The sequence below is a fragment of the Equus przewalskii genome, chromosome 24 (assembly GCF_037783145.1).
Source record: "Equus przewalskii isolate Varuska chromosome 24, EquPr2, whole genome shotgun sequence".
NCBI classification, from domain to species: Eukaryota; Metazoa; Chordata; class Mammalia; order Perissodactyla; family Equidae; genus Equus; species Equus przewalskii.
The window spans coordinates 1966672-1994397 of NC_091854.1; the positions used below are offsets into that span (position 1 = coordinate 1966672).

General features: G+C 40.5%; 1 protein-coding gene across 2 annotated transcripts in view; it reads left to right on the top strand.

The window, feature by feature from the left end:
* The first annotated feature begins 586 nt into the window (after positions 1–586).
* Positions 587–27726, top strand: part of PLPPR5 (phospholipid phosphatase related 5) — a 108975-nt gene continuing 81835 nt past the window's right edge. The window contains exon 1 of one of the 2 annotated variants that reach the window (XM_008507213.2): positions 587–1476. In XM_008507213.2, coding sequence (XP_008505435.1) covers positions 1240–1476 — 237 coding nt within the window. In that variant the 5' untranslated portion in view covers positions 587–1239. The remainder of the gene's footprint in view (positions 1477–27726) is intronic. The other variant, XM_008507149.2, reaches the window with a different exon arrangement.

Sequence of the window (27726 nt, forward strand, 5' to 3'; positions counted from 1 at the left end):
CCCCCCCCCCCCCCCCGCCCAGTCTGCTGCCTAGTCTTGCACGCAGGGGCTCACATGGCATCACTAAACGGGCTCTTTATATATATGCAGTTCCATAGCTACTTACATGCCCACGCACACGCGTGCATGCCCATGTATGCGTGCGTTTTGTATGCATATGGCGTGAGCCCGCGTTGGTTTCCCTCTCCTTTCGCTTGACCCCGGGGGAATCCCGGCAGTTCCCGGGAACTCAGGGAATCTCGAGATGAGGCAAATAGCCCTTTTCCCTTCCCTGGCGGCTGGCACCGCTGGGTCCCATGAATCTGCAGTGCTTCGTCTCACAAGCAGCTAATAAAGGGAGACTGAGAAGATGAGCGAGAGAATACAGGGACGAGGAAGGGGCCGTGGTACAAGAGATGACGCTTCGGGAGCTACCGAGCTATGATTGTGCTTTTACATACAAAGCCCTAGGAAACTGGAGGGGAGGCAAGGAAACTCCGAACCTAAAATGCTCTGAGATCATTTTTCTAATTGCGCCTGGAAACCACCGCCTGGCGTGTGTCCTGCGCGGGTCCAGGAATCCAAGGGAGCGCCGGCTGAAACTCGCGGCGCGGCATCCGGCACTTTGCACTTTGGTGGGGTTTGCGCTCCGAAGACGCGTCCACGCATCATTTTTCCAGGCATTGTGCGGGTTTCTTAAACCGCCAAGCTGCTGCCTCAGAGGGACTTTCTAGAAGCGCCTATTCTACTGCCTCCCCTCCCCTTTTTTTTTTTTTGGTTTTTACCCCCGCGAGGAGCTTCTTCAGCTCCACTGCGTCCGCCATCCGAGGGGTACAGGTGCCGCTGTCCCGGCTGCCGCCGCCCCGTCCGCCGACGCCGCCTCCTCCGGGCGGACCTGGGGGCTTGACCCGGGGCTGCTGCATTTCGAATGGTCTTCTGCCTGGGCGCTGCGGCCGTTGCCCGTCGCCCGGGACTCCCCGCCCTCCCGCGCGACCCCGCGCCCGGGCGGGCGGCGCTTGCGGCGGGCAGGGGGCGGGGAGGGGAGCGGGGGCTCGTCCGGGGGTAGCCGCCTCCTCCGCAGCCTGCCGGCGCTTCGAAACCCGGACCTGCCTCCGCGTCTTCCTCCAGCGGCTCCATCCCGCCTCCCGCGCCTCGTCCTCCCGCCGCCCCCGCCGCCGCGCCCCCGGTGGCTGCCTCGGCGGACCCGGGAGGGGGCCCGCCGCCCGCTTGGCTCGGCTGGGCCCGGCCGGGGAGGCGTGCATGCCGCTGCTGCCCGCGGCGCTCACCAGCAGCATGCTCTATTTCCAGATGGTGATCATGGCAGGGACGGTGATGCTGGCGTACTACTTCGAGTACACGGACACGTTCACCGTGAACGTGCAGGGCTTCTTCTGCCACGACAGCGCCTACCGCAAGCCCTACCCCGGCCCGGAGGACAGCAGCGCCGTGCCCCCGGTGCTCCTCTACTCGCTGGCCGCCGGGGTCCCCGTGCTCGTGGTAAGCCCGGGGGTGCTCGCCTTCACCGCTGACTCCCTTCTTTCGCCCCTCGCCTTCGGGGTTGAGCCCCGCGGAGGGTCGGGGCGCGGCAGCCTTTGCCTTCTAAGTTCCTGCAAGTTGTGGGCAGCCCCTTCCCCGGAGGACATTCTTCTAGGGGGCGTCAGGGGTGGCTGCAAAGGAAGCCCCCGTCTCTCCCCACGTGCCACCCCCGCACTCCCTGCGGTGGCTGCAGTGTAGGGTGACGGGGAGAGGGTAGGAAGAAAGGGGCTGTAGGAGGTGATGGGTGGGGGTCTGGACTGGGGAGGAGGTAAGCCATTGGGATGAATTTTTACTTCCTCCACTCCGTGGCCTTCCTCCGTTGGCCACCTCCTCTCAGATTGAGACTGGAAGATGAGCAGCAGCGGGGCCAGCGACAGGGAGAGGGGGGTCCGTTCTTGGGGTGTGGAAGGGACTCCTGCTTCCCGAGTCCGGGCGCGTTTTCCTGTTTTCCCACCTCCTTCCCTTTCAGATGAATGTGCCGATGGAACTAAGCTGACCAGGGAACAAATAGCTAAAAAAAATATGTGGCAATTCCTAAATGAAGAGGCTCCAGCACCACTGCTTGCTGAAAAGCAGGAGCTGTGCCTGAATTACAAGATTTATTTAAAGGTCGCTCCGCTCTCTGGGCAGCTTAAGTCCTTTTACAGTATCGCTGAGAATACATTTTGGATTTACGGACTGGTTGTGTGTGTGTGTCTATGCGGACACACGCACACACATATATATACACATATACATATGTAATTATTAGGATAATAATCACATAGTGATTTACATATGTGAATATGGCGCAAAGTTATTGGTAGGAGAATGGGTGGTGTTTCCTCAGAAAACATTATGGTGCCTTTAATATTGTCAGAGTATTGGAGGTTCCCTCTCTGTGGTACGGCTCCTCTCTCTCAATTAATTAAATTCAATTAAAAAATGAAGAGGGAAGGGAAGAGGAAGTTTCATTTTCAGTGGTCGAATGTGTAAATTGCAATAGTGAATGTTAAGAACATCTGTTGTATCTGTTAGGTTTGGGTATTCTTGTTTTCTTCGATTTTGGGGGAAATGATTTAACAATTTACAAAATAATGAAGAGTTCCTAACAAACATAGTGGAATTCCGGGAACAAACTGAGGAACTTCTTGCTAACTTCAAAGTAACTCTGTTTATCGCGGGTCCCGTGGTAGTTGACTCAAATTCAGCTCCAAAATACTGGTTTGAAAAGTGTTAGACTTTGCACCGGAAAACGTTTTGTTTTGTTTTTTTACAGCAATTTGCTAAAATGTGTCAGAAACTCCAAATCCAGTTTCAGGTTTGTGTTCTCTCTCTTCTGTTTGAAAAGCAGGAAGAGAAAAAAAATTGGTCTTTCTTGGGGCTCTTTTTGCCTTCTGCAGATGTTGGGTTCCCAGGCACACATTTTCAAGGAGACTGAATAGCTCAAGGATTTTTCAAAGACTGTTTTTTTGTTTTTGAGAGAAAAAAAGCCTGTCGCTTTCAGGTCACTGGTTGATTACAACCATAATCAATACTGTCTGTAACTCATCCCTTGGTAATTACTGTTCTGTTCTGTCTTATTTAGATGAGATAGCACTTTTCAGATCCTAACCATCCATCCATGGTGGCAGGTGCCGGTTAGAGATAAGAACTTATTCGCCCAAAGATTTTGATTATTCTCCACTCAGGGGGAACCTAGGAGGACAAGGGGAATTAATTAGTCATTACTGAGTGCCTGCTCTGTGCTGGGCACTGACTGGTCATAGCTGCATATACTTCTCACAGCATCCCTTCCAGCAGATATTCTCTCCAATTAACATTTGGGGATCCGGTAATAAACTAGAAACACCTAAAAACAAAAATGGTGGGTGTGGTGTTCGCATGCCCATGGGACTGATGCCAAATGGCATGTTACTTCTACTACTTGCAAAGAGCATGTTCTCTGAAAGGAGATGAGAGGTGACTGATGGGCAGGTATCTACAATATAAATTGATAAATTTTAAAAGGAGGATCCAACTCGATTTCCATGTTTTGACTTTCAGTTCTTTAGTTACAAGAGAAAGAATTTGGGAGTCAGTGTTAAGAGAAGGAAGTGCTGGGTTTTAGAGGATAGGCGTGCTGCTGGCCTTTGTTCCCCCTTCTGCTCTTCCAAATAGTACGCTCTCACCGTGTGAAAATTTGGAGGCAGTGAGGGCTGCTCTTCCTTTCCATCCCTCTCCAGGACCCTGGCTTAGCACAGTCACTTTGCATGAAAATAATACTATTAATAATAATGTTAGTAGTACTCCTCATCTGTATAGTTATATTCTTTATACCCATCTCATATTTGCATTATCTATGAAAACAGTTATTATTGTCACCTAACATTTGGGAAAATTGAGGCTTGGAAAGATTAGGTAACTTGCCCAAGGACAATGGCTAAAAATGTTACACCTAGAATTTTAACCCCACCGTGTCAAACTCCCACGCCTGTGTCTTTTCTATTAAATATGCAAATTCAGTCTACTCGTAAATCATTCTTCTGAATAAATACCTCAAACAGTTTCTTTCCCCATCTTTTACATTTCTTGGACGGTAGTGATAAAAATTCTTCAGAATATGTATTTTTAACATTCAAAACTCATTTTTAATCCTTGAAATTAATTTTGAAAAGCAGCTCTCTTCACTTCACAATCTGTGGTTTTGTTTCATACTTCCTAAATTTATTTATCTGAAAATTAAAAGCAATACATCTTTTCATTTTTACCCCTTTTATCTAGTGTTGACTTGGGCCCAGGTTTGGAGTCTAACAAATTTGGATTCAGAGCCAAAGTACATCCTGCTGCTCTGTTACCAGTTGGGAATTCTGCTTGCTGTGTAACCTTGAACAACTTATTTAAGCTTGTTAAGTCTCAATTTCCTAAGTCATAAGATTTTGAATGGTAAATGAGATATAATATGTAAATGTCATCCTTGGCCCATGGTTGATACTCCATTATCATTAGCATTATTAATAAAATAATAATTCAGTAAATGTTTAGTGAGTTCCTGTGTTGCAAGCAGCAGATCAGGCTGAGTAGAGGTTATAAGGGCAACTTCAGAAGTAAACCATATTCACTGATCCTAAGGAGTCTACTGTCGAATTTGGGAAATGAGGTAAACACACAAAAGGTTATAATATAAATTGTCATAATAAAAGTAGCATATATACATACATATGTATGTGTGTACCACAAAGACCTGTGGTGGTCCAGAAGAGGAGAAGATTATTGGGAGGGGTCGGGAAAGGCTTCATGAAGAAAAGGTGGCATTTGAGATGTGACTTGAAGGAGAGGCTGAAATGGAGTTTGACTCAGGGCATCACAGAAGCAGCTAGGTGAACAACCCGTTGGTAGCAGGAAATGCAGGCTGTACTCTTGAAATAGCCATTGGTTCAGCTTGTTCCGAAGAGTGGTGTGTGGGGAACACGGTGGGTATATGGCTGAAGAGGAAGACAAAGGTCTCATTAATGTGACTTGGAATGCCAGGCTGAGTTTTTCTCACTTTCTTGGGAATTGAGTAGGGACAATGTCTGATGGGTGGTATTTTAGGACATTTTGGGGACAGCAGTGTAGGTCTCTTCTATTATTAAAATATCTATATAACATAATTTTAAAGTCTTCATTCCCAAGTCTGTTTTGTTTTGTGAACTATTATTCTAAATGTTTTTTCGAAATACACCTGTAATTTGGGCTCATTTACAAAGATGACATGATTTATAGACTCTTTGAAAAGAAGTATTGTTTGGTTTGACCTGTATGTATAGCATTTGCCAAAGTACCGTGTGCAGCTTTTACAGATATAAATTTAATTAGTGATCTTTGGTTTTCATTGATTAAAAGAACTGGTGCTGACAATGGTTTCTGCTCCCCACATTGGGATACAGGGGCCACTAGAAGCTATTGTTCCTTAGATCTCTGTGCAACACAGATGATTAGAGGGAGATGAAGCTAGACCATGCATCATCAGAGAGCCAGAGCCAAGACAGAAAACCGGCACCAAGCAGGGCAGTTTGAGGGTTAGGGAACATCTCTGATTCTTAATGTCTGCATCCCCAGGAAACTCCCTCTGGACTCTGAGACTCTGAGGGGTGTAGCTACTGCTGCTATCCCAAGGGTGTTGCATCACTAAATGTGGCAGAGGTACGTGATGACAGAAGGGCATTTCGTATCCTGAGCCTCATCATATGGAATCAAAGTGCCTACAGCTTTCCTACAGACCTCTTCTCCCTCCAACCTTGCTTTGGCGGCTCCCTTCTATCCCCCATTCCTGAAACACACTCCTGTGCCTGTGGTGCAAGAGAGAAAGCCCAGACATGGATGTCAGGCAAGTCTGGATTCTTATCCTGGTGTCTCTCACTTACTAGCCTTGTGACCTTAGGCAAAATTTCCTTATTCATAAACTGGAGATAAAAATGCCTACCACTTGAGAGGTAGTGCATGCGGAGGTCAAGATCACAGATTCCCGAGAGTCAGACTACTTGGGTTTGAAACTCAGATCTGCCACTTTCCAGCTGTGTGAACTTGACCCAGTCTCTTTGTGTCTCAGTTTCTTTGACTGTAAAATGGAGATCATATGAGTATTAGCCTCATAGGATTATAATGAGTATGAAATGGCTGAACGTATGTAAGTAGCAGAGTAGTGCCCAGCTATATATGCGTTAGCTACCATTACTCCTCTCAAGGTTGTGATGGTTAATTAAAATAACCTATTTAAATCACCTAGCAAAATATGTTTGTTTGTTAGTAGATTTCAGGGCTGATAAAATATTAGAGAAGGCCATAGGCCACCTAGTTCAATCCGCTCACCCACAAAAATTGGGGAGTCTGAATAGCAAGAATGGTAAAACTCAATCAGAACTCTGTTCTTGGAATTAAGTCAATGATTCCTACCTTTGACAACACCTCCATTTCTTCAAGTAGGCTAACGCCAGCTAGTATCTCTATGTACCAGACTCTGTGTTAGGTACATTTAATGCATTACTTCATTTAATGCTCACCATGGTAGTACTTTCTTTAAACATAGATACTATCATTAAAACCACTTTATAAATCAGAAACATGATGTTTAGTGAGATTATATGTCAGACCTTTATTAAATTATTTAAATCCATTTATATAATTAATTTTCACAATAAACTTATGAAAGAAACTTGGATGTGAATAGATTAGGTAACCAATTCAGAGTCCAACAATGACAGTGCTAGAGTTGTCAAAGCCTGTGCATTTAATTCTTTTGTTATATACCTTTATCCTAACACATTAAATGAACCTTTAAAGATTTTTAGTCATAGTGATTCAATAGTAGAAGCGTCAAAATTTTCTCAAATCTTTTATCCTCAGTTTCCGTTTTTCTGGTTTGATGGAAAGCTTTGTGTTCCAGTGTAGATAATGATTTCAGTGTGCGGTGTAGGAAATTGTCTTGTTTCCTATTAAGCTTGGAGGTTGTGGAAAGGTGGGTGGCAGCAGAAGGGATTCAAAGATATTTCTGTTGTTCTGATTTGAAGCCTGTTTCTTCTCTCCGTAGCACACACTGATACAGTGCTGCAGGCACCTGCATTTCTGTGGAATCACCCTCTGGTTCTGGATCTGCAAATACGGTGCATGGACAGCTGAGGGGGCCTCTATTTCTAAGGGCTGTTTGTTAAAATGGGACCTAGCACTAGGTTTGGGGACAGAAAGAACACACCAAAATTGTATATAAAATACTGTATGTATGTGTGTATGCATTTTTCTAGTAAGAGCCTCCATAGCTTTATCAGATTGTCAGAGATATCCAAGATTCCCTAAAAGTTAAGAATTACTCTTTGAGGACTTATGGATCTGTTTAAACTCCTCCTTCTGCCTCTTAGGACCTGGCTTTACTTACATATTCTCATTCATATTCGTTCATTCATATTCTGCCTTGATCTTTTCCTCCCTCCCTTCTTCCCTGCATTCCTCTTTGTCTCTCTTTTCCCATTTATCCCCTTTCCTTTGCCTACTGATGAAGAGGTGGTGATGCTGAGGGGAAAGTAAAGGCCCAGGAATCTAAAACACAGCTTGCTTTTCCTCTCTCTCCCCTTCCTCCCTCTCCCACTCTCTCTCTGCCTCTTCTCCTCCTCTTCCCTTTCTCCCTTTTCTCTCCTTGTCTCTCCCCTCCCCCTCGATTCTCCCCTTCCATCCTCCATCACTCATCATCCATGTGGCTTCTCTGAGCCAGTTAGTTACCTTATCTGAAAAATGTTGCCTTAATCCTTCCTACCTTTCAGAGCTATGTGAGAATGAAATGGATGCGAATGCACTTTGGAGGCAATAAGTCGCTTCATTCATATGAGGAAAACATAATGTGAGCGGGTTACCTGGGTTAGGTAGCACCTGGTCATTAGCAGTGGTTATGACTGTTGGCAGCATGGCTTTGCTGGAGGTCTAATGCACTTACTCTCTGGCATGGAAAAATGGGTAAGATTTTTATGCTTCTTTTCTAATTTCCCTATAGAAAGGATAGCAAAAATAAATAAAATAAAAAACCAACAGTATGAAATGGCTCCTGACTAATTATGACAGACTGTACTACTCTAATACCCAATGCTGTTCTCCAAAATATTTCAATGATCTCTGAGCATTGTCAAGATTATTATAAAGAATCATTCCATTCATTTGTGTAATTTGGAAGAAATAATGTTCCAGAGAGCACTGTTGATACCATCTGTTAGGTATGCATTGTATCATATTAATTTTTAAATTTGCACTGTGCCAAAAAGACATTATTTGTAAAAGTTTTAACTCATGATAAGGCATCTTGAATGTACTAGATACAGTGCTGTTGCTTGGACCTGTAAAATGAGGAAGGTGTGTCCCGTGCCCTTTAAGAGTTCTGACTATCTGCAGGAAATGATACTCCCAAGCTTCGGTTCTCTTGTCTGTGAGATTGAGATAATGACACGAAACATGATACCTTATAAGAATTAAATATAATCATGCATTAAGTACTCAGTAAGTCATAACTACTCTTTTAAAATAAATACCAGTAATGTGTATTGATAGTACATAGCAAAATGACATCAGGTGTACTTAATCACTTCTGTTGAATGAATGAGGCAAACCATTCTCTCTTTACATTAACCTTTTCGGAAGGCGTATGTGCTAACACATCTAGGGAGCTTAAGCAATTCACTGCATTTGGTAAATGACACATCTAGGATCTGAACCTGTTACTTCCAGTCCAGCACAGTCGCCCACTAATTTGGTTCACAGCATAAATGGTGGCAGCCTCTGTCCTAGACGACAGAGGAGGGTTAAATCACATTGATGGTATATCAATGCGCTCTTTACAGTATCCATATGCTTGTTAATGTGTAGGCTTAGTTACAACCAGACACGAAAACGGAAATTTAAAATCTGAGTTCAAAGGCAAAACTTCACTGTTTCCTAAGACCAGTGGAATAGCCAGTAGAACTCGATTTTCCCAGCTCAACATTCCCATCGTTATGGATGGGGAAGGCCAGTTCTGATGTCAGAGTTATGATCTTAACCTGTGTTTAGGAGGATCCTTTTAACAGACTTTGGAAAATCATAAGGAATATCATTTTGATGGAAAATATTTTAAAATATGTGGAATGGAGTTCTATATTCAGTACTATTTAAACTATTTTTCAGGATCCCAGCTTTCACTCAGCAGGCTGGTCACTTTTTTAGTCTTATTATGACAGATATAGTTTGAGAATCACTGTCAGTAAAATCATCTCTTTTTTTTGCAAAAACAGAATCCTAGAGTTTTTTTTCAGATCAGGTGCATTTAAAACTCTAAAGACAGTCTTTTGGTGGACATTTCTCACTGAGAGAACCTGTGTGAATGAAAGCAAATGTATTTGTGTGTGTGTATTATTTTGGCGTGTAATAAATTTGTGATTTCTTATATGAATTTGTTTTTACCTCCCTTGCTTCTAACCTTTATGAAGCTCTCCCCCCCCCCAAAGCCCAACTTTCTGGAATATTCTGCTGTATCCTTCCAGCCCTAGCACCAGCTCCTCTGAGCAGATCTCTTGGACTCCCCCAGCTGAAATAGTTGCATTCTCCTTTATGATCCTTTCACATCTTTAACAAATCGTGCCATTAAAATAGCTTTATATTGTGCTGTATGTTGTATTTATCTTTATCCATAGTTCCATCACTAAACTTGAGCATCTCAAAGTCAGGGTGTTGTACTCTGACTCAAATCAATTTTGTTATTTGTGGTATATAAGTTATCCAGGCACTGACTGACGTTTGCAATGATTAGGCTATAATGACCAAAGTCTGCTGAGCACACAGCTACTTATAACCGTTCATTAAAACAGGTAAAATTATCCATATGCCCTGTTCTATAAGTTCAATGAATTTGCAGCTCTCTGTCCTTGAGGTGTTTTAAGTGTTTGAAACCCTGTATGAAAGGTTCAGCATAGCCAACGTGGGATTCTGCTTTCTCAGATTGACATGTTTCAAGCAAAAATCCTCCCAAACCAATAACTAGACTCCAGATCCATTGAGAACAAGCCAGTGGCATATAGGTTACAGGCCTCACTGGAGTCTTAGTGACTGTCTTATTTCAAGGGCGAGAAGTACTTCCAAACTATTTTAGTCAATCCATGTTGCTTGCAAATCTTTCATTTCACCAATAAAGAGTCCATTTTTAGCATTCATCATACTAACCAAAAGTCACTACTTTCATCAATAAAAAAATCATTTTTTTATATCCACAATGTTAATTAAATCAGTTGTTAATTAACGTACAAATAGCAAAAAGACTTGTAACAGCAGTGGGGCCTTTCTGGTGAAATGGACTCCCGCCCTCCCTTCCTCATTCCTTCTTTTCCTGCACAAATATTTGTTGAGCGCCTTCCATGTGTAGCATACCTTGAAAGTAAGGCTTAAAGAGGTTACTTGACTTGCTCCAAATCCAAAAATCAGGATTAAAGCCGATCTCCCCTTTCTCTAAATCTTTCAAAGCAGTATCAGGAAATAAAAGACATGAAATCACAAGGTAGTTAAGTACAAATGTAGTCCTGACATATCTACATATTACCGAAATAACTTGTGGCATTTCCTCTCTGTGGGAAGCAGGATTTGTGTTGATATAACCAGAACCTCTATGCTGAGTAAATTGTGTATTGTGTTTCTAGGTCGATGATCCCCTTTTTTAAGAGTGCTTTCAGTAATGCCAGCAGAAACCGTACTTTTCTATTTTTTATCGAGATTTCAGATTTAGCCTTTTCTCACACTGGGGTGCACAGAAGCACTTTTCACGCTGAGAAGCATCTTGTATTTCCAGAGATCTCATCAAAGCAGAATGCCAGGTTCTCACAGACACCAAAATTGAGCAGTCTTGGATAGAGATAGTGCACCTGGGGTGCACTTGTAATTTAAAATGAACTCCTGACATTTCCAGTAAAAAAAAGCCAATATCTTTGGGTTGATGACAATGACCCCTTCCTTCACATGTGCCTTTGCAGTGTTGGGTTTGCTCAGTTACTAAAGTGAATGAAGAGACTTAGTCAAAACTACGTGACAACCCTTTCGATCTTTCACAAAGAGACCTCTGTTCCCTCTTCTCTCTGGCTCCTCATCACATGATTACTTGGGGTCCCCTTTTCATTTTTTCTGGGGCTAAGTCTAGAATACAGATATAGGAATCCAGTAGACACTTTATTCAAGCCACACTATCAGGCTCTTTCTGCCATTCCATTTTTGGAAAAGATTTGTGAATCCATTGGAGAGAGAACATGCTTCTTTGTCGCTGGAACTTTTTAGTCCTGAAAGAGCCCTTAGAGATCATTTAGTTTCATCTCTTAATTTTCAAATGAATGACCAGAGAGATTAAGCGACTTGCCCAAGGCCATGCAACTAATGAGAAATTACACAAATAGCTAACATAAATGGGCACTTGGTATATATTAGGCTTTGTTGTAAGTACTTTACACGTATTAACTAATTTAATCCTCACAACATTGGAGATAGGCTCTACGGTTATCTCAGTTCATAAATGAGGACACTGGGGCACAGAAGGATTAGGCAGCTAGACCCATGACCCAGCGGCAAGGAAGTGACTTAATAGCAGAATGGCTCCATATGTGATTTTAACACGAGGATGGTCCTTGTCCCCAGTAGTGAATTTTTTGTCATTGCCTGGAGAGGTTAAGGCCACCTACAATGAATCACTCTGCCTGGAAGTATTAGTTGGGAGAGAGAGATGAGGAGTATGTGAGTATTATGATAGCTTTTTTCTTGTGACTTTATATTGTTGACCGAAAACATTTTACCAAATATTGTATTTACAGTTAACTCTTTATCTGTGCTAGTGAAGAAGGAGTAGCAGATAAGGGAAAAGAGCATTTAATTCTCTCATCATTTGGTTCCAGGATGCCTTCTTGTATGTTTCTAACATCAAATCTTTTCAGACAAAAAGTAAAACTCCATTTGAAACTCTGTACAAATGGATATAACAAAACCTTACCCATTTTTGATGCACAGATTTTAAATTCTTATAGGATGATTTTAACATAATATAATATAATGATAACACTATATATAATTAGCATACAGCATATCTGCTGCACCCAAGGCATAGTCATTATGTTAAGTTTGGTAACTAGTTAAAGATATGGAAAAACTATTCAGTGATATAAATATATTTAAGGGAAAAGAATAGACATTTATATATTTATATATTTTCAAGTCTTTTTGTTTTGAAGGGACTTAGGGAAACTCTCAAAGTGATGGCAGAAACTCTCGATCCATTTCCTGTGAAACAGCAGTGGCTTGAGAAAGCAGTTGTCTGCTATGCTGCGCTTTATGTTATGCTCCCTGGTCTTCCTTTCCAGCTGTTCAAATACTTCCCATCCTTTCATTTAGGCAACTCCCATCCTACATCTTTCGTAATTCTTTCCTTGAAGCTTCTAGTCAACAGCGATCTATCTTTCCTACAAACTCCTTTCTGAATAATAGTTTTTCCCCTTATCTTATATACTCTCCATAAAAGAGACGGGTAGTTGCAAGTGTGGGATAGGGAGCTGGAGAGAAAGCAAGACAAATTAAAGGAAACGGTAGCAATAACATGTACTATTACATGTACATGCTGAATGCAGAAGATTGGTAATAAGTTTTGCATATGCAAGTTTCGTGATGATCTGAAATTAAAATAAATAAATAAATAAAAGGGACAGTGACTCACTGGCCTGACAAGCAGGTGGCCTTTCCTCCTTGCTCTGCTGCCTACTGCCTTTGACACCTTGAGAAAGTCAAGTAGCTTTCCGACCTCTGTATCATTAGATATCTGGTTTGGAAGGGATTTGAACTCCATCTGGGGCAGACTGACTCATGGCTCCCCAGGCAGCCCTTTCTGCATATAAAACAAGTTTCTTAGGACACTCTACCTTAGGATAAAATAAAATCTCTCTCTCTGAATCTTCTTCTCACTGTCCTCTCTCACCTTTGGAAGCCATGTGGAACAACCTAGATGGTTTCCCAGGATATGAAGCTATTTTTTACTTCTCTGACTCTTTCTCTCTTGAGACTTAGAGTCCTTCATCTTCACATGGTATGGATTTGAGTCCATTCTATTCTGGCTGCTCACATCTGACTTCGCTTGACGTGGCCTATGTTTTTAAGATGTGGCACCGGCACTGAATGATGTATTTCAGGTGTATTTCCACCCATGGCAAATAGAGCAGGAATTCCATATACTGGTTTTTCCTTTTCCTTGGTGCTTTAGCCTTGGGCTTGGTATGAAGCCATGTTGCGGTCAGTTATCTCATTTGTAAAGGGAGTAGCTTAAACTCTTTTTCAAGTAGGCAAAAAAGCACTGCACAGTGATATACACTGTCCCCCTCCTATGACCATAGCCCACATTGATAAGAGATTGTGGCATTTTCTTTCCAAATGAGACTGATGTGGGCTTTTAAGGCAAAACTCCAGGCAACTTCTAATTGGATTTGCCATCTTGGAATCAGGTTATTAAAATGCTTCCAATTGTATGTAGCATATATAGTGTAGTATATTACACAGTTATGCTTTGTAGTTAATGACATACCAATATTTTGGCTGTCAAAAGATTATAAAGTCCCATAGACCAGCAAATATGTCTCGTATGTCTCTAACTCTTGCTCACCACATAGTGTCTAATATAATGCCTTTCAACTGGTAGACATAAATAATTATTTATGTATTTTAACAGAATTAGAGAAGCAGGAATTAAAATTACTTGGGCACTCTTATTTCTTTAAGACTATTATTAATTTCCTAGGTATTTAAATCAATGTTATTTTTTATGATAAAATATAGTTACGTGTACTACCCTTTCTTAGATACTTAGGTTGTAAAGTCCAAATTATTTTTCAAAAACCAGAGTCTTTAATGTTTTGCTTTTTTCACAGTCATCCTTGATTTCAAATATTTATTCCAGTTACACTCACTTAATTTTTTCATTTATTCAAAGTTATATAGACTGTATTAAAAATAAATCTTATTTACTTCACATCAAGAATATTTCAAACCTATCATTTTGTCTTAAAAATCTTTAATATCACTCATAGTTTACCTCTGTAACCCTTATTTCATTTCCCCATGTCTTTGTCTGTAGCACATACTTTTATAAATTTAAATGGTCACCACTTAAGCATTTTTGTAGCATGGGCTTTTTCTTCATCAAGTGTGACATTTTCTATATTTCAGTACTTTTTTCCAATTTTTTCCTCAAACTAATTGGTTGATTTAAAGAACGCATCGTCTTCCTTTCTATTTTGTAAATGAGACCACTAATACATTTTACATCTGAAATTTGTATATCTGGTAAATTAGAAAACTTCTTTCGATGTTCTAATGTAGGATTCAGATAGCTGGCAGTGTTTCTAAATGAGATGAGTCATGATTTTATTGTCACTCAGGGTCTCTGAATCATACTCTACATTTTCATTAGTAATCATAAATTAAGAGTTGAAACATTTGACTCAATACATGGAACTATTTTTAAGAAGACTTTCTTTCCTCAGAGAGTGATGAAAATTAGTGGTACTTTAGAGAATGACATTAATGAGTAAAGAAAGATTCAGTGCTGCTTGGGTAGGCAAGTCACTTACAACTTCAATTAACTTCAGGAGGAACTGGGAAAATGAAATTAGGATTTTATTGTTTATGGATACTTTTCATTGAAACTCAGGATTTCCCAATTAGAGTGAAATATCAAACAAGTGAAAATTAGCTCCTCACCTTATCAAATGGGTGGAAATGAAATAGCCTACTAGCAATCACATTAAAGCACAATGATCTGGTATTCAGTAATTCACTCCTTCACGTATTCACTGAAAAGCGTTTACCGACTCCTCTTTGGACAAGGACAAGGCTTTGTGTGTGTAATAGATTCTGCATATTCAAAGATGGAAGAAAATATCCCTGTTCTCAAGGACCTCCAAGTCCAATGTCAGCAAAGAGCATGCGAAGTCATTTAGGCTGGAGAAAGTTTCGTAGGTTGAAAGAGTGCCGAGGATATCTGGAATGGGAAGGTATATGTCACAGAAGTCATTAGGTTCAGAATTTAAGGCTGTTTAGTATAAAATACATTACAATAATACTCAGAGATTGAAGTCAAAATTCCCTTACCAACCTGACGAGTTAAACCTGTGATACACATTCTAACCTCTGAGCCTCACTTTCTCTATCTACAAAATGGGACATCTAAATCTAACTGTCTTACAAAAGTAATTCTATTTTAGTGACTGACTTTAATTTAGTAAACCAAAGGAAAAACATTAGAATATTGATAAGAGTTTGAAGGAATCTAGAGTAGTATTCATCACTTGGATCTCGGCTGCCAAGTGTGTTCCAGAGTACTTATGTTTTCCTACTTTAAAATAAAGACACCATTGTGAAATAAACTTTTAATTAGATAGTTACTAAGTTAGGTCCCGTGACATACATACTACATGACTTTAGATTATTATTTGCAAGATGAACAATGCTAAAAGATCAGTATTTGTACAATTTTAAAAGTTCATGTTGGTATGCACAATGAAAATTTAAATTGGCAAGGATATTTTTGTTACTATTGCTATGTTTTGCTTCTATAATTAGGTCATCTTGACTTGCATTTCCTAAATTGCATAACAAGTGTGCTCACCTGTGTAATAAATGTCCTTAATATCCTTATTATAAATTGGAAATTGAAGTGAAATATATGCATCTATATGTTTTTCTAGAAATTGGAGGACATAATATTGCAGTTTTTTCAGAAAGCACGGGTTGAAATTTATGTGAAATTGAATAGTACTATTCTTGGCAGGTGAAGCCAAGATTTTCCACTTTATGGTATTAAGGATTAAATGTGCTTGTTTTTCTTGCAAGATGCTCTATCCTTCTAAATTTAGTCATCTAATTAAGATTTCCATTCATGGGAAATGACTTTAAAGGGTACATAAAACAGGCTTTTACACAAACAAGCTTTGATTGGATTAATTGGATTTTTGTAAATTTTATGATGTGAATGTGCTAGGGTCTTGGTTTCGTTCACTTAGAATGGAGAAGTTAAAGAAATTTGAAAGAGAAACACGTTAATGGTTGCAAAGGAAGCGTGCAAAAGCAGTCAGGTTAATGACATGGTAAGAAGCTAAAGCAGTCAAAGCTTTGGCAATGTGTGAGCTGACGAAGCCTGGAAAAGCTGGGCATAGGAAAAAAGAGATGGGTGCTTCAGATAGAGCACAGATCTTAGTGTGTGTTTGTTTTTTCAAAAGAAAAGGGATCTAGAGCAGCTTTGGTGCCTGAGGAGGATTTGATTACAGGGCCTGGAAGAGCTGGTGCTACATTAAGGATGGAGAAGGCCAAGGCAAGGATGGCAGCTTGGATTGTGGGCATGCAGGCTTTTGGCAAGCAGCTCTAATAGAGGGTCACTTGGTCATCAGAGACCAGAGCTGATCCAGGGATACTCAAAAGATAGCAGCCTGGAACTAGGACGCTGAGAAAGTAGGGCAGAGCCAGGGCAGTATGGAGGAAGCAAAGGTGGTGAAGTGGAGGAAGGCACACATGAGTCAGACAAGGCCGGCTGATCAGAATAGGCAAGTCTAGAGGGGCCAAGCGACAGAACAAGAAGGTGAGATGAGGCCCCAGGCACACAGTCTGGGGCCCTGGGGCTTGGCACCCACATCAGGATAACCAGCAGCCGAAACCAGAAACCCTTTCCAGCAGGCAACAATCAGGGGCTGAGAAATTGATTCTGAGCAAAGTCTAAACAACAGATGTGAGGTAATAGAATTAAGAAAGCCTAGATATGGAACCAAACTTCTGACCTTACAGCTTCTAGTGCAGAAGTGATCTGCGGAACATTCCTTCTGGCACTCATGTATTAAATAATGATAATGTGACATCAGCAGTAGCAACATGACTCCCTACATTTGTATAGAGCTCTGTCACTCCTAGAATGGCTCACAATAATCGCATGACCTGGGTATTATAATCATTTAGAGAGGATAAAACCCAGGCTCAGAAAAATTTGATTTGCTCTTAGTCTTGCAGTCAGAACAGTGGCAGAGCTTAGATTAGAACCTGTTCCTCGTGTTTTAAACCTCTGTTTGTGAGGTACTTTGCAGTGAGTAAAGAAAAGGGCAGTTGGCGTGAAGATCAGTGAGAAGGGTCCTCCTGACCTCAGGAAGTTTACAGTGCAGTCAAGGATCCAGGCTCATGCAGAAATAACCTTATCATTTTGAAAACTCCTCCCAGTCCTGGAAGAGGGCCTGGGACTTGGGAGGGACTCAGTCACTGTTGGATGTATTAGTGAATGTCAAGTGAAATGCTGTGGTAGCCCAGCGAAGAAAATAACCAGTCTGAACTCAGGCTAGAGAAAAGGCTTCTCTGAGAACATGGCATTTCTGCCACTCAATGACAAAGTGCTTCCATGATGGATAGGTGTGTTTGGATTTGGTCGGAGCAGAAAGAGCACTAATATTTATTGAGGTTGATTTAGAATCAGACATACCTGGGTTTGGATCCTGGTTCCACTACTAATTAGTGTAATATGGGGCCAGTTACTTGACCTCATTGATTCTCAGTTTTCTTATAGTAGGTGCTCATTGTACAGAAGCTAGTGCTTTTGAAAATGTTAATTTTGGGGGGGAGGAGGGGAGTTAAATTTCACAAGAGTTCTGTCATTTTGTGTTATCATTACTCTTTTGCAGGAGAAGAAAACTAAGACTCAAAAAATGTTAAATAACTTGCTTAAAGTTAAGTAATTTGAATCCAGAAGGTCTTCCTGGCTCCAAAACCCATACTTTTTCCAGTGCCTTCCAATGACATGCAAGGGATGTATTGAGATAATCCAGGGGTATTTTTGAAAAGAAGGAGCACACTTCTTTCATTTGGTCCATTTGATTGTAATAGGGAGTTTGTAGAAAGAGAAAGAGAGTTAGGAACAAGTGAAGAGAGCAATAATTTACGTGTAATTGAAACAAGTCCAAATACAACAATGAACCATCATTGATGGAGAAAGGGAAGTTTAGAAGGTGGGATAAAAATTCCATGTGAACATCAAATAGCGGAGGTGCTGATGGAAAACGTAGTACTTATTAATTCAGGTGAAGTAGGTACAAAGACATAAACTCATTCAACTAGAGAATCAAGACAATATTGAGTTGAAATTAGCAACCAGAAGAATTTATGTCTTACAAATGTTTTGAATTAGGAGAAAACAGCTAAACCAAAAAGAACATTAAATGGAGATGGAGATGAAAGAAAACTCGAGTGTTAGTCCTTCCAGAGCATTATCTGGGATCTATTTGTGTTTAACTATCTTTTCATATCTCCTTTGGTCATTTCTCCTTTTCCTAAATTATTTTCAATTGATGTGGGATCCCAGATAAGTAGATGTGATAAAAATGTAAATGTGAGGGTTTGTGGATTCTTGGTATCATAGAAGAGGAAGCTGTCCTGCAACTGAATATGTGATATGAATAAATACTTTTAATATATTGAAGTGTTGGCAAAGGCATGAATTACGTCTGTAGATGAGTGTATGGAAAGGTGATGAAACACTGCCACCAAGGCATAGCTATGGTGTCAGGTACACAAGTGTCCCAGTCAGATCCTACATTTGTCATTGCTGGCACCGTTCGTTCACATGGCAGCTATTCAGTTTGTGAATCAACCAAGCCAAGTCTCTTTTGACTTTTACTGTATCTCTTTCCTTTCCTTTCTTCCTTCCTTCTTTTGTTCCTTCATTCTTTTGTTCCTTTCTTCCCCCTCTCTCTCCTTTTCTCCCTTCCTTCTTTCCTCGTATCCTCTCTTCCTTCCTTTCTTTCTTTAACAAACATTCTTTTGTTTGTCGTTTTTTTTTTTGGTGAGGAAGATTGGCCCTGAGCTAACATCTGTTGCCAATCTTCCTCTTTTTTGCTTGAGGAAGACTGTTGCTGAGCTAACATCTGTGCCAATCTTCCACCACTTTATGTGGGACACCTACACAGCATGGCCTGACAAGCGGTGCTAGGTCCACACCCAGGATCCCAACCTGCGAATGCTGGGCTACGTCAGCGAGGCACGCGAACTTAACTGCTACGCCACCAGCCTGGCCCCTCTTTAGCAAACATTCTTGATTGTCTTCTCTGTGCCATGAACTGGGCGAAGTTCTGGTAATACAAAGATAAATAAAAGAATCAGGAATTTATAGTTGAGACATAGCCATTGTAGACCTTAGAGGAATTAAAACTCATTTCTGCTTTTCTCCTTTTGCTTTCAACAGACAAAAGTTTTGACTGAATTATGCAGGGGCATTTTGAAAGAGTTAGCATTCTTACTGTACCACCATCTCATTATCATTTGTTATCTTTTGTTACTGATTTATAAGACTGATTTACAGGTACTTTCCAAAAGGTCCAGCTACTATGTATGTTTATAGTATATACTATATGATATATATATATTCATTTATTCATACGGCTCCTAGTGAATATCTATTACATGTCAGGCAACTTACTAAGCATAGAGATTAAATGATGAAAAGGAGCCCTCAAAGATCTCACAATGTAGTGGGGAAATTGTGTAAGAAAATTACAAATATTAATGTATGATATCCATCACCACCCTCAAGAGGACATATCATTTATTCTTTGTTGATGTGTAGAGCTTGGGCCCAGATGTCTTGAAAATGTGGAAGTGTTCCTCTCTTTCTTCACTTTTACTAAAGGTGCTAATTATGTGAATGTCCCTGGGTTCCAGCCAATCCTTTTTCCAAGTGAATACCCCTTTCAGAAGAAGCTTATGTCCTTTTTGTGCTCAATTATCAGAGGCATCGGGTCGGGTTGGATAGATATTGGATAGAAGTTATTACATTGCTATGTTGAATTACATGGGGGCTATATTCATACTTTTAAAATGAGTATTATCACCAACGAATGCGCTGCTGCAGCCTTCAGTTCACATGTATACATCTGTGTGCTTCTCACTGCTTCCTGTACATTTCCAAGCATGTGAATCACATGCCATGATTTTTGTTAATGGAGGGGGACAATGCAGAATCTGTTTTCCTCTGGTTCCAATTTACAAGTGTTCCACTTGCCTGGACTCTCTTTGCAAAGATGATACTGAATACCCAACCTATTACCATGCATCAGGGCAGGGAAGGCAGAGACCCACTCTATAACCCAATGGAATGGATCACGTCAGGAAGAACTGGGACATGGAAACAATTGAGGAATAGACACAATAAAGGCACAGAAAGGTAGAAGCCCCCAAAGATGCTCTTGGGCATCTGGTCCTGCAAGAGAACATGGGCTCTGAAAGGAAAAGTTACAGAAGACAGGTATTCTAGGAAAGTCTCCATCAAGGAGGCCCAGAGGGCAGTAGTGGCATGTTCTGGGATTGGGCAGAACACAGCTCCCGGGAATCTAGGAGGCGGTGGGTGTTAGGAAAGCCTGTTGCTGAGTAAGAGAATAGGGCCTTAGCCACTATATGGGGTTAAGCAGGAGAACACCAGAGCTTGGAATACAGACTGGAGCTGACAGTCTCATCCATAGAGGGACTGGGATGCCAAATAAGTGACCAAAGCAGAGACTCAGGAACAGGGAGCAGCTAGCAGAAATCAGGCACGAAGTAGAAACTGCACTTCAGGAACCATGCATAAATCTCATTATCGAATCTAGGCCAGAATGTTCACCCTGAATCAGCAGCAGAGACTTGATACTGAATTGCAGAGCTGGGGCCAGAGCTGTGTAAACCTCTCCTTCCTGAGGTCATCATTTTCAGATCAGGGAGAGCTGAGCTTCAAGTTTGAGGACAAAGGGGAAAGAAGCATATTCAAGTGACCCTGGCTTTGTGAAGACGGTGGGAGATGGGTGGTGCTGAGCTAAGAATGAAGTAGGGTGAAACACCTGTAATCCATTGCAGTCCCCCCTTCTCCTGCTCAACAAATTGATTTCATTATTTAACTTGAACTCACTATCAGGTCATTTAAGTTAGACTGTGGGGAGAATTGCTCCATCGATTCAACTAACAAGGTTCTCTGAAAGGCAAAGACATCATGAAAAGTTCTGCTTTCGTCACTGTCAAACCATTTCTTGGAGGTCACCACCAACTACCTTCTTGGTTGGATGTTAACTTCCTCCACTTCTTTGCAGCTCTGAATGTGGCTGATCAAGGACCACCCTTGCCTTGAAATTTGCTCCTCTCCTAGAGCGAAATGACCTGATCATTTTCTTCCATCTCGCTGACCCTCCTGCTGTGTGTCTTCTGTTTGTCCCTCTTTTTGCTTCCCACTCCCCAACTGTAGGTGACCTCAAAATTGACCTGTAAGCCTTTCTTTCCCTTTGCTCACCTCTCCTCATGATTTGCCTGGGCCCCTCTGCTTTCCTACTGCTGTAAGCCTGGCTTGTTACCTGGAAGGATGCCTGCAACAGCTGCTTACCAGGCCTTTCACCCCTCTGGCTAGTCTCCCCTGCTTCCGGATTGATTTTCCTAAAGCATGGATCTGACCACACCACCACCCTGCCCAGAAACTTCATAGCCTCCCACTGTGAACAAAATTGAGTACCAACTTCTCACCTGGATCTCAAGGCATTTACATCATGGTCCCAAGATAATCTCCCATAAGGCCCCCACATCCAGTCTACGTTCCAGCCAATTTGGGCCACTTACTGTTTCTCAAGGACATCCTATGCTTTCCCTCCTCTGACACTTTATTTATATTCTCTGTTTGCCCTATAATTGTGGTAACCATATGTCCTGGTTTGCCTGCATCAGTCCTAGTTTAATCCTGTTGTCTTGATATCAATATTACTAAGCTCCTATTTCACACTAAAAAATGTAGTAGTTTGGATGATAAATTATATGGTCACCCTACCTATAAAGCTCTTTTTCCTGTTCCTTCTGTCAGTCTTATTCCCCAGTCTGCACTCTATTTAAATTTGCTTGTGGTAAACAGAGTCCTTTCCTTTCAAGCCATGTACCATATAAAAAACATCAACTTTTATGAGATTTTCTTTCTCTCTTCTCACCTTGCCATCACCAATATCATGTATTCCCTTCCTACTTTCAATCCCTACATTTACCAACATGGTATTGTAGTTATTTGTATTTACATGTAGGTATTTATGTATTTTTTATTTTATCCTCCATAGTACTTCACAAATTCAAGGCTGTATTCTTTGTACCAATTGGATTGCATTCATCTCTAAATAACAGAAAGCTCTGACTTAAGCATTTAAACAATAAAGAGAATTTATTATGTCACATAACAGGGAGTGCCAAATTAGGATAGCTCAAAAATGACTACTTCACTATCTGAACAACAGATTAAAGATCCAGGTTTCTCTTCTTTTTCCACTTTGCCGTAATATGTGTCTGCTCTGCTCTTGGCTGGCTCCTCTCAGAACTGCACAATGGCCACTCTTATTCTAGAAATTGCATGCAATCGTGAAGTCTAACAGAAGAACATTTCTTCTGTGAGTCGCTTTTAAAAGCAAGACCCCTATGTCGAAGCACCCATCCCTAGCAGAAGTCTTCTCACCCTTCCTAGGGCAGAATTTCATCATATGCCCAGGGCTAAATTCATCCCAGATGGGGTCATCAAAACTTGACAAATCATTCATCCTTTGAGGCCGAGGATGACCCTGGCTCCCCTGAGGATCGTGGCCATAAGAGAAGGTGGATAAATGAAGAAAATCAAGGCTTTGTGAGGAAGAGAGATAGTTAACATTGATTAGGCAAACAACAGTGTCTGCTACGTGTAAGTTTGGGTTTAGTCAATGTTTATTAAATTGGGTTTTAGTTTTATTTCAGGATACGAAGAGTTATAATTCACTTGAATATTCTCGTGCTGTCGTGAATTGTAAATACTGATATCAAATAAACCTTTGAAATTATCAGTACTGCACATAACAGGTTCATTCCCAAACTATTTTGCTTAAGTTCATATGGAGAGACTGTAATTAAGGTTTTGAAAGAAAACTTGATTGAGATTTTAATAGCCATCTAAAACTGCTGGCCAGCAAACTGTGCTCAGAATTGCTCATTAAGGAGAATTGTTTCCTGTTGCTTTTTGAGGGAATGTTTTTTGGAGTATTTGAGTCCTATATTCATTGAGTCATATATCCATAGGACTCAAATGTTCATAGAATTTCAATGATCTGTTACAAATTTACCTTTTGGTACTGAATTGCAGAATTCTCAGAATATCTGCCAACTGTGAAATGTAATAAACAATACGTCCCAAAATTGTGATTTTTGAGATGTCCTAGTGCACCAAGGGGAGCTTGGAAAGAGAGACTACCAAATGAGGATCCTTTTCTCTCATACCCATGAGAGGCCTCTCGCTCTTCCCACCCAGTGTCTGTTCAGGGCCAGCACATCCCAAGTTCCTCGGTGGGTAAGTCAGTGGCAGAAGCCCGAGAATTCGGAGCAGTGCTGTGTTCTTTGCAGAGTTAGTACTGTCCTCTGCAAATGGAGGCTTGTTGAACCTTCTGAAGTGTTCTCACCAGTCTGCAACATGAATGATCCCAGTGGGGAGACCACAGGGGGCCCAGCACCCCCTGGGGCAGCACGAGAAGGAGCCAGCACTATTAACATGAAAATATTTCATGCAATAAAAGAATCAGAAAGACTCATTTTATTTCTGAATGAAATAGAAAGGACAGAACAGAGGAAAACTGCTTCTAAAACCTGCAGTGGGTATTGCTGCTCAGAGTTATGGGCCTTGGTGCTAAGGGGCTTGGAGCTGGCATTTTATGTTCTCAGCAACTCTCTTGCTAACTGCTGAGATGTGATGACTCTAAATATTTTGACAGCCTACAATAGGACCCAATAGAGAAGCTGAATCTTAGATTATGTGTGGTTTGGACATTTGAACAAGTTTTCTGAAGGATGAAGGGGCCAGATAAGATTGAATTCCGTCCAAGTATAAAAGTCAAGGATTCTTATCTGAGGGCAATTTTTATGTGCATGTTCAAATACATTCGAAAGCCACTCTGAATCTTGTAGGGAGAGTTGGTGGGGAAATAGCATAGAAACTAAGTTATATACGGAAGAAATAATGGACTTCAAAGTTGCACTTTTTTTTTCACTTAATTCAAATCAATAGAAAGGCTTTCACATCAGTTCTGTAGGTTTCTACTATGCTATCCAGCTTCTGCAAATATATAATCATTATTCTCTTGAGAAATAATATAAATCTATGTTTTCTTCAAAGTTTTATTTATTTATTTTTTGAGAAATGAGCTTCCTGTTAATAGTATCTGAATCTCCCACCAAACTACCCCATCACCAATACTTCAAAATCACATTTCAGAGTAGCAGACTGACTCTAAAACTAAGATGCGGTAGGCTGGGGGTACACTGCAGAAATTAATACTCCCAGCCCCACTGCATGCTGCCCACCCATACGGGCTCTGTCCTTGACTCTTTATTGGAATAAATGTAACTGTTTGTAAGGGCATCTTATCTATAAGCCTAACTTATCTAGATCTTTTATTTTTAAAAAGAACAGATTCCCATATTTGTGCTTTATGCATAAAAGCTAATTGGGGGGAAATTATACTCATAAGTACAGAAGTTCAGATGAAAAAGCTTTAACTGTTAGACTTTTCTTCCTAAAATAAAGCAAAATGATAAAATATTATAATGTCAAGTTTGACATTGTGTGATAAAGTAGGTTACTATATATTTTCTAAAGTGCTTTGCCTCCATTCCTGCAAAAATCTTTAATGATGAAAATAATATTAACGTTGGAGTCAGCCTGCCTAGGTTTGAATCCCAGGTCTGTCATTTGCCAGCTATGAGACCTTGGGAAGATTGCTTAACCTCTTCATGCCTCAGGTTCCTTATCTGTAAAAAGGGATAATAATACCTACCTCATAGAGTGGTGGTGAGGATCACATCATATTAATATATGTAAAGTGTTTAGAACAATACCTGGTCCACAGTAAGTGGTATATGCCACTTTTTAAAATGACAACACAGGGAAAAATATATATATGAATTTATATAATAAATATGTATGCATCATAAGCTTAAAGGCATAAATAATCAGTTTTTTAAAATGTATTTCCCATTTTATCTTGGAAACCCTTAAATTGGCCTTCTTAATAAATTCATCTGAATCAGAGCTGTTAGGGTTTCACATTTAAATTATAATTATACCTTTTCCTAATACACTGTGAGCAGTCAGCTGGAAAGTTGCACTTATACCAAATACAAATGAGACCAGACTGCAAAATGAGTTTATGTTCCAAGATTCATCTCATTCATTTATTTTGGGGTTTCAATCATGCTTTTCTTTGTGCGTTCTCATCAAACATTTTTAATGGCTTGGTCAAGTACAAGGATTTCCTATGTAATCAACATTTACTCCTCTTGTGAAAGTGTTTTAAAAATAAAGTCCTTCAGATGTCTAGTCATTTTTTTCAGTAAAAATGAATGGCCTTAAAAAACATTTGTTCTGACAGTCTGTTTAAAGATGAGAGAAATGAAGGCCCAGGAAACTGGAAGAAGATGGCCTCCAGGGAAAGATCCGTATGATGGATTTGAAATTCTAAGGGATACTATTTCTGTTTTCCCAGGCAGGGCTGTCACCTCCAAAGCCTTTTTTCCTGAAAAGGAGATCGTTACCCAGAGTGTCACAGTTCAGTCTGTTGAATACATTGTCCCTTAATGTGGGCCGGGCACCTGAAGGTGACCACTGATAATTCAGTCCTGTTGTCCAGCAGATGCCTATATTTTAGTACAGAAGGAATTTCAACCATACAGCAATGTAAATTTTCTGAGCTAGCAAAAAAAAAAAAAAGGAAAAAAAGAGAGAGAATTACTGTCTGCTTTAATACAGTAATGAAGCCATCACACTGACTCATGTACCTTGCTAGTTCTCCCCAGATTCAGCGACCAGCAGACACCCCAAGGAAGTCCCAAGGGGAAAGTATGGCTCTTCTGTACTACAGGACAGAAATGTTATTCTTTCTGAGCCATAGATCTGAATGGTCAAGTAAATCCCAGTGTGCTTCGCTGGCCACTTTCTGCTGCACATACATCTCAAAACGCTACTTACATGCCTTTTTATTCTCACCTGTGTCGCCTTTTAGAGTAATACGTTTCTCGCTCATTGTGTGAGTTAATATTTGTTCCCTTTGTGTTAAACTTTCTTCTCTCTTCTTCCTAATAACCAGCGAAGTAGTGAATGAGTTCATCTTCACTTTGTAAAGTTAGCCTTTCTCAGCTTGACTTTGTCTTTCTGGAAAGCTCTAATTCTTTTTATCCAGTTATCGTATAGTAGCTATACTAGCTACTCCTTCCTAACTAAATGTGAATTTCTCTCCTCTGAAAAGGAAGAAAACTTTTGCTTTTACTTACTTTCCCCAGTGTTTCTGGGACACAAGCTCACCCGGATATTTAGGATTGTCTCTAGAACATGCATTTCTAGGATCAAATAAGTGTGAGAAACACGGGGCAGTGAAGTTAACAGTTTTCTTTAACAGATTATCAGACTTTGGGTTCATGCAGGAAAGCTAACTGGGAGGAAATTACACTCACAAATGTTGAAGTTGAGACAAGAAAGCTTTAACTGTCAGACTTTCCTTCCTAAAATAAAGCAAAATAATAAAGCATAATATCAAGTTGAACTCCAGAATTATACTGCATGGAGTTGAGTCCTGGCTTTACAACTTATTAGCTGAATGAACTTAGGGAAATCACGTAATCTCTCTATGCCTCAGTGTCCTCATCTATAAAACGGAGACAATAAAATAATGCTACCATGGGACAGCCAGAAATTATAAATTTTGATGTGCTAATATCTCCAGGAGGGGCAAGAGTTTGTAGCTTTTAGCTGATATTCTGACCAAGAATCTACCCCCACCCCAAAAAAACAACCACTTCACATCGTGCTGAGCATACCTTTGGTAGCACTAACATAGGAATCTTTAATTATTGCTTGTGCTTCAAAGGCTCATTTCTAAAAACTCCATCATCTCAAAGTCCCAAAGAGTATTTAAATTTTATCATGTTGCTTTTTTATTGTTGATAAAGAACAGGGGGAATTAATTCAAACGTGTATTTTAGAAGAGCTAGAAAGCATGCTAATGACCTGTATACTAGTTTTTCTTACTTATCAGTTAGCTCTTTTGAGGAATAACAGGTGCATTATAACATTACTGGCCTAGAGTAGATTTGGGAACATGGAAAATTTGACCTTAGATATTAAAATTTGAAAAAAACGACAAGTATGCAAAATGAGTTTGTTTTGCAATGTTCTTATAATTCATTTTTTTAATAGCTTATGTTCACTACACTTATATGAATGGTTGGGCAATGTATGAAGATCATGTAAAGTTTAATTAGCAGTGTTTATTTTAACTAGGAAAGAATTTTTTTAATGGTTTTCACAAGCTTCTCGTCATTAAGGAAAAGAATATGCATAGCTTGTAAATCTATGTCTCATTGTTAGGCAGACCACGCTCCCTTTTTCTGTATCCTCATGCTGTCCCCTCTCCACCCCCTCCACACACACACATGTTTTCAACGATTAGTGTCAGAATTTTCACACCATCCCGGCTTATCACACTTACTCTATGATCATATTCCAGACATGCCAGATCCCCTTACTACAAGCATAACCCATCACAGATCTGAGCTGGACAAAACCAAGGTCATCTAATAATGGCTAAAATTTGCATTGTGCTTACTCTGTGCTAGCTAGCTTCTCTTCTAAGAATTTTACAACAATGAAGTCATTGAATCCTT